Raw genomic sequence first — 14592 nt, 5'->3', positions numbered from 1 at the left:
GGAGATTTTAGCTGGTGTTTGTTATTAACAGAGTACAAGACCTCATCAAACAGTCCAAAATACTAGCTTATGCAAATTTTGTAACGGACTATGATTCATTCACTTAAAGTAGATATAAGAGGAGTATATGTGGTTGGTGACAAAGTTTTATGGACACATAAGAACACTGTGCTTGGAACATTATACAAAAAAGAAGTATTAAAGCGACCTTGGTATACTGGCTGGTGAAGATAATTTATAGTTTGAAATGTGGTGCGAGCGCAACTTTTTCACAAGCATATCTGCACGTCATGGAGAACTATGGAACGAACCTCTTATTATGCATGTATCAACTCAAAGTAATTTGCATTATGGGATATGCCTGCTTTCATTTGCATGTTACGGAATGGGCTCAAGAAATTACCTTTTTTTCGTAAATGACATAAGTTCTAGTATTTCCTTGCATGGTGGTGGAAGTGGATGCATTAACACTATTAGTTTAGAACACTTTGAACAATCTTCACTTCTCATCAAATTACTAATAATTCAGTCGATAATTAAATTCTTTAAAATTCATTATTTCTTACTCAAATTATCATTAGATATACGGTAAATTATTTAGTTATATTGAAAATCTATACGAATTTATAATCTCGCGAGGGATAAATCTATGTAGTTTTTAAAAACATTTTAAACTTTATTGCATTGGCAGACGCGTTTACATTTGACTTTTATCTTGAATACAATTGAAAATGATGTGCGTTAAACTAACCGTTAGTCTATGACGCTAGGAAATTTTGTAAGAATAGTCTACCACTTTTTCCAGTATGAGGTATCAACTAAAAGTTCAACGCTTATACAAAATGAAGCACTACCTTCGCTCCAAATATGAAACTGAAAGAAACTCTTAGTAATGGTACCTGTTTAAGTTCTAATCGAAAGGAATAATAGTGGAAAAAATTAACATTACAATGCATATTGTATTGATGTCGATTTTCCTCTCTTTTACATATTTAGGGTTCTCATAAAGAATCTGACATATAGTCTATTGAAAAGTATATACCTTAGGTTTTACACTAGAATATTGTCTGACTTTTCATATTGAACTGTAAAATGTAGTAGTTGACATGCAGTTTATGATTTCTTTTAAGTATTTATAAGATAATTATACATATACTATACTACTTTCCTCATTTGAAATTTAATATTGACCAATCAATATTTATTAAAACAAGCAAGCTCTCGTAAACTGCTTATCTTTGAATTTGCTTGTTGATTAATTAAACTCACATCAGTAATTGCATGCTTTTTCATTCAGTATAGTTAGTTCGTAGGATATAAAGTAATTTGTTTTGGTTGCTCTTTCGATGATCATTGCGCTATTTAGATCTTTTAATAAAACGATTATCTTAAATTTGTTTGAAATCTAGTAATATAATTAATTATATAGGTAACTGTGACCTTTTTCTGTGGCAAAGTAATATTGGCAGTCAAGGAAAATAAAATATCTGGGAGTGAAATTCCATTACGAGAATAGCAATTTTAAATTTGCTGTGCTTTTATATATTGAAAGTGTGCGTGAAAATTATGACATTCATAATTGGCTTAATTATGACTACAATGCTATTCCAAATGTAAGGATACCAAATTATGGATTGTCTAACTTCTGCTCTTGAACACATGTCAGGGCGTGGTCAATCAGGCCCCAATAATAAACGAAAAAGTATTTAAAGTATTAAAGTACTTTTTTACTTGGACTGAAACGAAACTGACAAGAATGCAAAAGGACATCATTAAATATTTGCGAGATTCAATAAAATTAGTTTTAAACATACACAAGACGAAATTTATAATTGTTTTGTTCTATCAAGTTCAGTATTTAAAAGGGGAACCCTTGGGCCTCAGGTCCACTTAAATATTCTTGAATAAGAAAATTATCATCATAATCATCACGTTTATTTGTAAATTCTTATTTTATAAAAGCACTGTACATAAATTATGAATTCAGGTCCAAAGATATTACAGCAATGCAGTTGGGGCTTTTGAGTAATCTGACCGCGTACCTCTAAAGAACGCATCTGCGCAGTATCCTTGTAAATACGTAACTGATTACACAGAAAATTTCAGATTCCAAATTTGCACCGTAACATCGACAGTCTTCAAATCTATATGCATATTGTCAACAGTACTTCAGTAAAGTAAAGAATACGATTTCGCCGTCGAAGGTCCTCTGTACGAATCCCGGCTAGAACATGAGTGTTTCATCGTATTTGTCCTTTCTTGTATTTTACACAATTGTCATACATTGATGCGATCAACTTAAAGAGGTAGAAAAGATGCTTTGAACAACCAAATTCAAACAAATTGTATGTTGCTGTAGGCCTAAAAAGCGCTTAGGATGCGGAGGTAAGGCTTCTCACATTGTCGGCTACCATTATTCCTGTCTCAATGTGTGAAGCCCTATCGATCACAGGCTGGGAAACCCCTGGACCGCTTATGTAGTAATATCAACGGAAGAACTCCTCAATTGCCCTGAACCCGGAAATTGAACCTAGGTCTACCGCGTAGCTTTCAGACATCATACTTACTCCATCACCGCGAATCAGCAAGTCATGTTCGTCTCAATCGCTAAAATATATTACTTTCCCGAACTACTGAAGAATTCGAAAGGCCAACTCGTTAAGAGTTAAAGAATAATGTAAGGCAGCAAGCATTCACCAATCACAAAGCTTTTACGAAACGATTGCAAGTAGAGAAAACATTGTCAGACTGAGAAAGTCAATGCATTTAAGCTTAAAATTGAGGGATATTCGTCATTGATCAAAAACTTGTTTATTATTATTATTGTTTTAGAAATCCAGAATATTTAAATGTTATCAGGAGGAATGAACCTACATTTTTCAAATCAATGAAAACCCTAATTTTGGATTGTTTAAAAGTACCATTTATTAGACACACTGTGCGTCGTCTACACGACAAAGATTGCCATGTAATCATATTCATATCTTTGCATGCTAAAGATATAGTAAGAAATTGTCTTAATTCCGTCGGTGAAAGGAAGTACTTCCAAAACTTGAAAAGCTGCATACGTAAACTACTCGATTATCTTAGTTTGACGAAATATTACAAAATATTGATTTCCTTACTGGATTTCTCGTACTAATGAAAATGGAAAGGATGTTTTGTTTTCCAAAGGACAATGTAAAAGTACGTTCATGAGCCAAGTAATTCGATCTTTAATTACTGTTATTCTGTGTACGAAGATACCAAATCAGCAGTCCAAGTTTCACTAAAACTTCCTTACGTGCCAATTATTACTTGCTATTCTTATTTAAACTTAAGTTTTTTGTGACATCTTAAATGGACTGCTGATTTAGTGAAATATTATATTAAAATTGAAGCAACATTAAAGAAAACATGTCATTTTTTTGTGTTTAAGGGCGAATACTTCTTTTTAAATATTGACTGATAACAAAATAAATATTATATAGACGCAGTCGACAGTTATACATTTATTAAATGTTCCAAAAGGCAAAAGCCCCCATCAAAAAATTATAGGAAATGACTTGTATATATATATATACGTGCTGAATTAAGAGAATAATTTTCGAATCTATTAAAGATTTAGTAACAAATTTAATTTAGTTTCGGCCTTGAAAGACAAGAAACAGTGGCGATATGATTCGATGTACTGACCACGCGTCACCCAATGAAAAAGTCATTTGGCACGCAAAGGTCTGCTCCTACAACAGTATAATTTATTTGTTTCGCCAAGTTCAGGTTAAAAATGCCCACAATAAGGTCACAGATACCTAAATTTGCACGTGAATGTAATGTAATATTAGTATGATAACTTACATGTGATTCATTCATTGTGTTTGCTTTACTTTTCTTTCTCAAAACTTCTATTTCTTTGTTGTGTTGTTTGTGTGGTAGTTGTTTTTTTTTTGTTTACATATGCTTTGTTTGCACGCCCAACAGAAAGCAGCACTTATAGCGGTCTAAGCACTTCGCCTATGATGAGCACGCCGCCCGGCGGCGGGGGAGGGGTCACGGGGGGCCACGTATCCCCCTCGGTTCCTCTCTCCCTCCCCGCCGACCCCGCTCCTAGTGGGTCCCCAATGAAGAATGACACGCCCGCTTCAAGTAGTACGCTAACTGTCTTACAGCCAGTCTCACCAGTCAGCTCAACTTATAATACTCTTCCTAGTTTCGGACAGTACACAGGCAAGTGTTTCAAACGCACTCAATCAGTCACTAACCTAATTTGTCTCCAGTAATCGACAGGTAACATATTAACTTTCGATAACTAAATTGGCATGACTGAAGTTGGGTGATGAATGCAGCAGAAAAGGACAAACTCTTGTTCCTCGGCATTCACTAGCTCCATGAAGCTTCTTATGGCTCCTTGGCAAACCAACGTGTTTTTTTTCCGTTTCATCCTAATATTTATGCGACGACGACTTACGCGTAAGCGATATTTGTTGTCTATACCTAAAGGAAAATATTCAGAAGAGTACTATATTTTATAGATAATTTACCATTTCTTTTTTTTTCTTTTGCGTCAGGAAGAAACGGAACGAATTCACGTTATTTTGCCAGAATGGTCCCAGCCACATTTTATAGATAAGGAATATTGAATCGTGGTTTAAAATTATATTTAATAGATTCATCGATCAGACTTTCTGCTTAACATGATAAATTAGAATGCACAAACATCCTAAAACACTATCTTCTACACTGAATATGTAAGAGGGAAGAAATACACGAGTAAAACAATTTAAATCCGCAGTATACTGCCACTGAACCAAATATTTGAATTTTCTTTTGCACATGCCTAGAATTCGGAAAAAGTTTCCAAAATGTATATGCTGCTGTTCATGACTAATTGTTATACTCTTGCTTTACCACCTATAGTGTTGCCCACGGGACGAGACGGGACAAGCTTTTAAAAATTCGAGACGAGACGAGATTGACCATGTGTCCCGAGACAAACGAATATTTTCGAGACGAGACAGCATTTCACAGCATTTCCACGAGACGAGACAGGCCAAAGTCTCGTCTCGTGGGCAACACTAACCACCTAGTAAAACATGTTCATGAAAACAACTGATAGATGCTTGACATATGCAAGGGTATGCCATGACTTACAAGGAAGGGAATTGGTACCATAAATATCAATATTCGAGCAATACAAAAAGAAAATTTACGTAAATTATGCATTTCGTTACATTTATAAATCATGAAGCGAAAGAAATGCGCTAATGTGTACTAAGTCAATCATATTTTCGAATATTACTGAGTTTTCTGTACATTCCAATGTACATTTTGCACAAATGTTTTTTATCTGGTCTGGTCATAAACTATTTGAGGCATATTAATGCAAGCTGTATTTAAAAACAATAGGAATTGAAATACTCACAGTGTGAACAATCTGTTGTATAACCTTCAGGAATCTGATTTCACATAAAAGAAAATCAGTATTATCATATTCGAAGGCCCAAGTAGAATGCATAATTTGTGTTCTCTTCAAATCATAGAGGTTCTACGAAAGGAGGTTTTGCATAAACGAATAGCAACACAGCCATAACAAGAATTAAGGAATCTGAAAGTATCGCACTTGATTACGTAAAGAGCGGGGTCTGTAATGACGAAAGTACTTAGCAACGTTGATTCTAAATAGAAAGCTGTATACATGTAAGCTCATGTCATCAGGCACGATGCTTCTCCATTGCTATTATTGCGTCATGTTTAATCGTATGCCTCATCTTTATATTCCTCCAGTGGTAAAAATGATACATGGAACAGTTAGAACAGCGATTCTCTCAATGTTTTAAGATATTACACCTAATGAAAGTGCAGGTGTTGGCTGAGGCTGTGTGGGCACAGGAAGTGTAAGTATCTGGCACTTACTTACGCATGTGTGAAGATTCACGTTGCAATGTTCGAAACTGGTTGACAATTTTGAGCCCAATAAAAGAACAGGACTTAACAAAATAATAAATTTACATTTGAGTAAAATGTCAATCAACTGCAAATATATTCCCGCATAGAATACTACAATTACCACATTGTGCATCTTGCTTATTTTTTTTACATACTAATAGATACGAGGGTTGCTCAATAAATAAGGTATCACATAGATTCACTTAAGGCTATTCAGAAGTAGAGGGCTATTGAAAAGTAATATTTATATTCTTGAATTTGGGGAGAGAGCCGTGCATTATACACAAATTTCTTGCAACATTAGTTGTGGATAGAGAAGGTCTAAAAGATGTGTTTCTTTTCGCATATCACTCAGATGACACCTTTCGCAATATGGCGGCCGAGACAGTATACTGTCTGCCTGCGTTAATTGCGATCTTGGACGTCAGTGCGCAGACGCGAACTGAATGAGTTCAGTGGCAAAATTGCCTGCTGGTGGAACAAATGGGTAGCAGATTCCGTAAAAATCGCCTGCTCCTTACAGAAAAGTGAAGTTTCAAATGTAACGTAACTATAGTAAAAAGCGAGCGAAAACAAAGAGCCAAAAGCTTCCCTTACTTCCCTTTTCGCGTTTTTCCATTCGTTCACTTGAGCCACATGCGTCTCCCATGGTCGGACTGTTAGTCTGGAGTTCCGGAAATCCATGCGCCCAAAAAAGTTATGGTGCAGGTAAAAATAATGGATTCCGGTGAAAAGGTGTCTCTCCCAGAATACATTTACAGGTGACAAGAGAGTGAGTCTTTTGATTGGATTGGATTTATTTGCTGTTTTAAGTTCACTTTATGCACAGTAAGGCTAATCGGGACTGGACCTATAGTTTTAAGTGGGATCCGAACCACAATGTGCCTCCACCCGGTAAGTGAACAAAGAAAGTTACATAAATATCTCTCGATAAGTTTTCTGTAGTGAGTGACATCATCGGAGAGTGACCCATTCAAATGCTGATCCCTTGCTAAAAGATTTTTCTCCGGACAACTTGCTTGAGCAGACGTTTTGCATCCACGAGGCTCATCGATATCGGTCCGTTCCCAATGCCAAGCCTCTGTTCTGCACGAAATATGGAGAAGACTAGGCCTTCGATAGGAAGTATGGCCAATTTCAGAGGTTTGTTTAAAGTCCAGTTTCTACTTAAATATACTAATCGGGACTGGACTCGTATTTTAAATTGTGATGAAACCACTGTGCACCTGTACTACTTCAACCGGGGATCGAACTCGAAACCCCTTGTTTACAAGGCGGCAATGTTACCAGTACGCTGCCGAAGAAACTCGTTCAGGGTGTCTCAACATCTACACTGTGAGATAAAAGAAACGAGAATTTTATTACGTAGCATTTTTTAAAAAAAAAACTACAACATTCATTTTGAATAGTCCTTATATGTGTGTGGAGGGGTGCGCACGCACGCAGGTATAGAAAACAATGAGATGTACTTGAATATTACTTCCTGAAATAATATCAACGTTAGTCGAAGCATTTGATCACCACATTGCATGGATTTCATTAAAGAAAATGTTTGTCCAAACTTCTTCAACCAGATCATTAGAATATTTGTATGCCTTTTTCAAGATTCAGACAAGATGTTATTACTGGACCCACATATCGCAGAGGAGGTTGCCAATTGAGGAGAGCCTAGCTACTCAACCGAAGCCAACACCTGTACTATAGTGTCCAACGTACCGCATCAACCATAACCACCCCACACTTCCAATCCTTACCAAATGCCACGAAACTCCATTTCAGAGATGACTTTTGATTCCGGTTGAGAATCACTGATTTAGTAGAAACAGATATTACATTTTTTTAGTTACTTGTAGAGTTGTGGCTGTCTTGTTATTGCGTTTCACGTACAACTACACCTGTTTAATCCACTCATAAGTGAAATAACATAGGTTTTATTATATATTCGTTGCAATATGAAGGACGGAGTACATTTATGTAGCATTATTCTATAAGATGTATGCAATGCACTTTTATGATGACACTTTATAAAATCATTTCTTTGCCTTATCCTTAGTCTGCCTAGTACAAAATAAATAAGAAACAATGTATTATTTTTTTTATTTAAACTTTTTATTTAAACTTGAATGCTATCTTAATGGAGACATATTACGACTGAACATCGAAATTGACTGATATTATTCTGCATAAGTAATCACAAAATATAGTGGCGTTGACGGCCCGTTGAGGATTAAGCACAGCAAGTTTAGTTGGGTGATGAACGGCCAGAACATCGAATCCCATCGCCGCTAATTTGTCGCTTTTGAGGCCTAAAACCGCTTTCATTCCTTTCAAGTAGCTGGCCAATTGCCCTCATGATGCAGTATCAACAGCAAAATTTTGGGGCTCTCACCGGGAATCGAATCAGAACACTCTCGTGCCAAAGGCGAAAGCGTTAACATTAGGATACACGGTCTATTGGTCTAAGTTTACTTCTGACCTACCAGGATATTATCGTTACCTAAGGAACTATATTAGACCTTAGAGTAATTTTGAAAGGATTTGATTTTACTTTAATTTTTGTTATTTAGTACCGCTTTTCTAACATTTTTGGCAAATCGCGACAACGAGGATGAGTAATGATATGAAATTGATGAAGGGATACGCACAAAGATTACAAATGCCCAGGTCAGGATTCAAACCCGGGACCCATGTCGTCCTAGCGCGCTCTGATAACCACTCCGCCACGCAGGTCGGCTAACTTTGGATCAAAGAAGGAGGAATTTAAATTTCGATCTGTTAATAATATAGTAATTGCTCCTGCCAAAACTGGAAGGGGCAATAATAATGAATGGAATAGCGCCGAATACGTTCACACGATGTTCAACCTAAACTGACTAAACTTTAATTTATGCATTTTTATTTTATGCCACTCTTCTGCCACTTTTGCCTAATCTCGACGATAAAAATGAATGATGATGTAGGAGCACTCACCAGGACTCTAAGCCGAAAACCAAGATAACTTAACGCTCGCGTATATTTACTCAGCATATTACATTAAAGTTAAAACATTTTTCACCAAACCTCATGTAACCGATTACAAATCTCATTTGTATTAAGTTTTATTATTAATTTATTCCTCCAGTCTTATTTTACCCTGCTTTAATATAATTTCATCGTCAATAAACGCATGAAAAATTAGTCAATTTCGTCATTAAGTCGTAATACATATATGCAAATAATTTTAGAGTAAGTGCGTATGTGCTTTGTATGTGTGTGCGTGTTTGTGTTCTGAAGAGATAGAGAAATTTGTGTCACGTTCACGTTATCCAATAAACAACTAGTAATAAAATAAAATATTCAAATGAATTCTTTATCTGATAGCATGAAACAATTACAGTATGTTCAGTGTAAGTTGATGTTAACACCGAACGCAAGTAACAGTTGTTTTCTTTTTCCTGCAGTAGGTGGAGGTGCGGTGCCCAGCGCTGTGGTTCCTGGTGCTGACTACTCGTACAGTTCTCCGTACACACAATACACGACATCGTACGGAACATACAGCTACGGCGCAGGCGGGTTGCTCAGTAAGTAAACAGTGAGTATACAGTATGTTTGTTTTGTTTTGTAACGTTCTGTTCTGTTTAGTTTTACGGTATATTATGTTTAAGGTTCCAGACGAAAGACCTTCAGATAATTCCAATCTGTTGAACTATTTTCGAAATAGATTATGGCTCTAAAACCCTTAAGGAAAACTTTTTCGAATAAGTTTCGAAATTTACATTTTCGATTCAGCTTTACTTATAGGTTTGGTTTGTCCCTCCTAATTTAATTTTTCAACTAATTAAAACATGAACTCTTTAGTTAAAATTTCCTTAAAATTACCTTTACCGGAACCAATTTTCAGTCATAAGGAATCTCGAACCCCATTATTACAATATTCATACAGAATAATCTTGATTCAATCCATATTATAAACATCAATTATATAGGGAAATTTGCAAAAATTTTCACACATACACACATTTCTTTTTTTCAAATATCCACTATCTCGTAGGAAAATTGTGTCTCCAAATATTAACTTGAACTATCAATAAATTTCAATGCTATCAAATTTCAATCAACCCTTTTAGATTTTTTCAACGTCTACATCAATACTAATATATTGTAATTTAAGAGTAATTTACATTCAGGTTTAAATTCAAATTTCACTCTTCATTGGTAACCTACGTTCTATTCAAGACTCGTACTAAAATAACAACGAATACTGCAAGTATAGAGGTCTGACAAAGTCCTGGAACACATTTTGCATTTTATTTGTTTATTGTTCTGTTTAAAACGGGAAAATTTAATTTACTTTTTTTTTTTTACTCATTTGTTATATTTCGGTGCTTCTTAACGTTTCAAAGTTGTAAGTTCTGTTCTGTCAAATGAAGAAGGAAGAAAGTATAACTTAGATTAATTTAAATCAGTATTTCTAATATTAAGATTAAATACATTTTTATGTTTATATATTAAACTATTCAACTTTACTGCACTAGAACCATTTATTTGACAAAAGCAATGCTCCAAAATCTTTATGTTACAAGCAAAAACGTTGGATTATTCTAATTATTTAGTTCCATATTTAATGAATAACTATAAACATTTAGTTGGATATTTGAAGAAACTATTTGATCCAGGAACTTATTTTGACTAAACAGTTTGTTTTTGCATTAAGGTAACACACAATAACTATACTGACATTCATGAACCCTTCCGGCTTTACACTTTGTATGAAGGAAGTATGTGAAGAGATTTAAACAGACTTACGATTTTTTGCAAAAGTGTCCGGAACGCATGATTTTGTATGAGTTATTAGATTGATGGATGTAGCCTAGTAGTTTTAGTGGTTTAAACATTCGCCGTGCGTATGAAAAACGCACCATTTCCGCTGCATGCATTACAAAGTCCATTTTGTTTCGTTTCAGCATCGTCTTATTATTACGGTGCAGGCCAAACAAACACTTCCACTTCAACCCCGAGAGGCAGTAACCATGATGAAGCTCGGTCACCACTAGCCGCCACCAGGGCAAATTCGGGCGCTAGTGCTGCTTCTCCAACCGGCAGTGCTTGTATGAAAACCGACTCGATTCTCGGCTGACAAGTGGCGCCAACTCTCGACGTAGAGTGCTCTGCAGTCAGCGATCAGGACCTGGTCTGCCTCTGGCAATATGCAAGATCTCAAAAGCTATCAAGCCAAAGATGTGAGACTTTGTGTTGTGTTCAAAAGTGTTTCACAGCGGAAGGAAGTTCTCTCATAGATAGTGAAGAATGCAGCGAATATGGCGATTATGAAGACGAATAAATTTAAAAGGACAAATTGCAACATAGTACAGGTATCATAGCGTAGATCATTTTTCTTTTTGCAAAAATGAGAACATACAAATATTGACGACCGGTAGATTTCGTTTTTTCAACAAAAATTAGAAGATTAAATCAGTGATCGACAAAATACATTTAAGTAAAAACTGTTCACGGTGAGAGTGCCTGTGCTATGTGCTATACTTACTCTTTCATTTTTTTAAAGACAAAAGATATTCGAACATCTATCTATGTACAGAAGCAGTGAATAGCGATATTTATCTGCAAAATATGGACTACTTTAACCGTGTAAAAAGAAACAAAGAGCATTGTCATGATAAGCTAAAATGTGTTAACTTATGAGACTTGCTTTTTTTAAAAAAAAATAAGAAAAAACATATAAAGTATATTTGTGATCGATGGAAATAACTCGCAAAGTTTTTTCTCTCCTTTTCAAAAAATTAGGTTGTAAGATCTGTTCAATAATTTTTTATTTTAAAAATGCAAATATTTGAGAATGAACCAAAGACTCTTTTTCCCTTATGCACTTGCACTTCTATCTGTTCAACGTACGTACAATGGCACAATTGTAGATACACTTACTCTCACATGAACACACATACGCGTACACATCCAAACACCTGCATGCGTTCACGTTATATTTTTTAAAGGTACACGTAGCCTCCCAACACACGTTCACCTTCACCGTATAGGTTCAAGTGCACTAGTAAATTTTTTTAGTGTTTTTATATGCGCACGCACACACACACAAACACTCACTCTGTCGGATATCGTATGATATAATAGGAGAAATATGTAAATCCATTACTTTTTGCTAATCAGAGAAACTGAAATATATCTATATGAAATATAGATACAAGTAAAATTTATTTGCCTATACAAATTCTTGTCAAAGTACATGAATTTAAACTGGTTTAAAATTAATAAAATCGCCATTTATTCTAGGCTAGAAACGAATTCAGTAGAATATCCTAATCAGATGGAATCTAATATTGCAAAAAAAAATAAGAAGAATAAGAATCTAGTGAACAGGTGCAAACACAAAAATTAAATTAAAGTTTAGTAATGTTATTTACTGCAATTCAAAAACAGACAATTGCACTTCGTCCTGTGAGTACCAGATGGATGTTACTCAAATTTATCAAATTTACAGAAGAGAGGAAATAATGTATTCTTAGGAAATGTCTGACTCTTAAAAAGAGTCAGTAAATTGGAGAGTTCTGACTCCACCTTATTGCTTGGAATTAGAAGTCGAGATATGTCGATTTGACTCCAAATATAGTTCTCCAGAGGAGTTTATTTAAACAAAACCGAAATACGCATTTTTGGAGTTACGTTCCTTTGGTTCTCATACGATGACTTGTAATCTCGTTTGTCTCCCCCCCCCACACACACATGTAAATATTCTATGAATATGCGATTTATATTGTCATTGCTAATTGCAGCAATAAAATTCAATTTAAAAATAAGACCTTTTGAAGAGGAAGGGTCACAGTCACATAAAATGACACACAAAGTTCTATGTATATATATTGTGAGTGTGAAATTTCAGATTCTTCGAAAGCTTAAATTGATCTTTAAGTTTGTCAAAGATACCATAATTATTTATTGATATTGTAATATTATATTCCTTCTCCTTCGGAACTTCATGTAAAAGAATGCGTAAACATTACATTACAAACCTTGTAATTTCCTAGAATGTGAAATTAAGTACTCTATCATTTCTTCAGTCTCATCAGCACACTCTAGTAGAATATTATAATGTAGTAGCGTGTGTGTATCTGTGCGTGTGTGCGTGCGTGTGTATCAAAATTGATGATTGATATTTTTATAAGTTTCCCATATTATTGTTTGTATGTTTTCAACCGAATTGTCAATCCATATTTTTAATTATTAGTTACTTCGAAGTTTTTTTGTGTATAGTTAAGAATATACACCATCTCTATTGTTGTTTGTATAAAATATGATCACTACTAGAAAGCATTTAACTACAAACAAAAGTTGCAATGACTTATGTTTCTATTGCACCATTATTTTGTGTATGACGAGGCTAAATTGTGTGTTTATTTTTAGTTATGAGAAAATTAAAATAATTAATTTACATTAATTTTATTTGACATGAAGAGCAAGATATGTTCTTTGAATTAAATGTCAATTTCATTAGGTTTACTTGTAAATTGCATAAAATAATGCCAAATTATTTGAAAGTTCTCTATAAATATTTTTAAATAAGTTGTGTTATGTTTGTACTAGATGAAAAGTATTGTAAAGGCAGCAAGGTATGTTCGGTATAGCTATATGAAAATGATACATTTATTCAGGGTTTTATTCAACTTATAATATTTGTTTACAACAAACCCTAGTCAAAGTATGTTTTATTCTTATATGCGTGCGTGTATTTTAATTATCAATGCGTTACACCATTGTACTTAGACGTTTACTTTTTATTTATTATATAATAATGAAAGCTATGAGAGATGTAATAAGTTTTACCAAAGAAGAATTGAATGATATGTATCAATATCTTTTGTGAGCATATTCGCTCTTGTTTTTCTATACTTTTCTATGTCATTTGTTTGCCCTTTAAAATGAATATTTTTAAGTAAGAATAATTGAGATATTATTTTTGGAAAGAACAATCAATACTTTCGAAAACGTTCCCTTGCTTGCCTCGTCAAAACTACACTGTTCCCACTTGTGCACCCTTCTTCCCAACCCGTTTGCTTGATGTCCGTCACCCACCACAAACCTACTCAGCTTCTTGTATGGAGCCAAAATGGCCGCCTTCCCCTTTCCTCACTCATTGATCTATCGGTTGATACCTCACCGTTAAAGGTTAAGTATCATGACTGCATGTAGTCATTAGGTAATAAAGTTATTGTATAAGAATGAAACTTTTGTGTTTTCCTTTACACCACCTTATCTACCAATATAACCAATTGACATTAACATGTCCATTGTCCATTTTCTGATATTATGCTCGAGTGATGGAAATTAATATGGTCTGTAATGCTAAAAATCACATTTGTTTATCGCATTGCTAGCTCTCAGACGAAAATCGATGGATTTGCTGGTAGAAGAATCAGGGTAATTACTTGCAGCGGAGGGAAGAACGGATTCTCCGACGGGTATCATCATTCATTCGTGTAAGTTATATTATCGGACGAAAAAATCATTATGTTAAACCCGTCACCAGTTGCATAGGCACACCCAGATTTTCTTTTTAAGAGAAGGGGTTCAACTAACAAAAAATGCTTTGAATACAATTATGAATAAGAAAATGAAACGACATATTTACATAGCCGTTTTCTTCATGAAACTAAAATATAG

At 34.7% G+C, this 14592-nt stretch overlaps 1 protein-coding gene across 9 annotated transcripts in view; it reads left to right on the top strand.

Moving 5' to 3' along the window:
- The window catches only part of LOC145994950 (paired box protein Pax-5-like), a 288640-nt gene extending 274506 nt beyond the window's left edge, over nucleotides 1-14134 (top strand). For 6 of the 9 annotated variants that reach the window (XM_083131471.1, XM_083131468.1, XM_083131469.1 and 3 more), the window contains 3 exons: nucleotides 3961-4206; nucleotides 9366-9485; nucleotides 10869-14134. In XM_083131471.1, the coding sequence (XP_082987597.1) occupies nucleotides 3961-4206; nucleotides 9366-9485; nucleotides 10869-11041 (539 nt within the window). In that variant the 3' untranslated portion in view covers nucleotides 11042-14134. Of the gene's footprint in view, nucleotides 1-3960; nucleotides 4207-9365; nucleotides 9497-10868 lie in introns of all 9 variants that reach the window. The other 3 variants (XM_083131476.1, XM_083131475.1, XM_083131472.1) reach the window with 2 other exon arrangements.
- Nucleotides 14135-14592: the final 458 nt, after the last annotated feature.

This window comes from Lepisma saccharinum, chromosome 11 (assembly GCF_977018435.1).
Source record: "Lepisma saccharinum chromosome 11, izLepSacc3.1, whole genome shotgun sequence".
Lineage (NCBI taxonomy): Eukaryota > Metazoa > Arthropoda > Insecta > Zygentoma > Lepismatidae > Lepisma > Lepisma saccharinum.
This window is presented reverse-complemented; position numbering and strand designations above follow the sequence as displayed.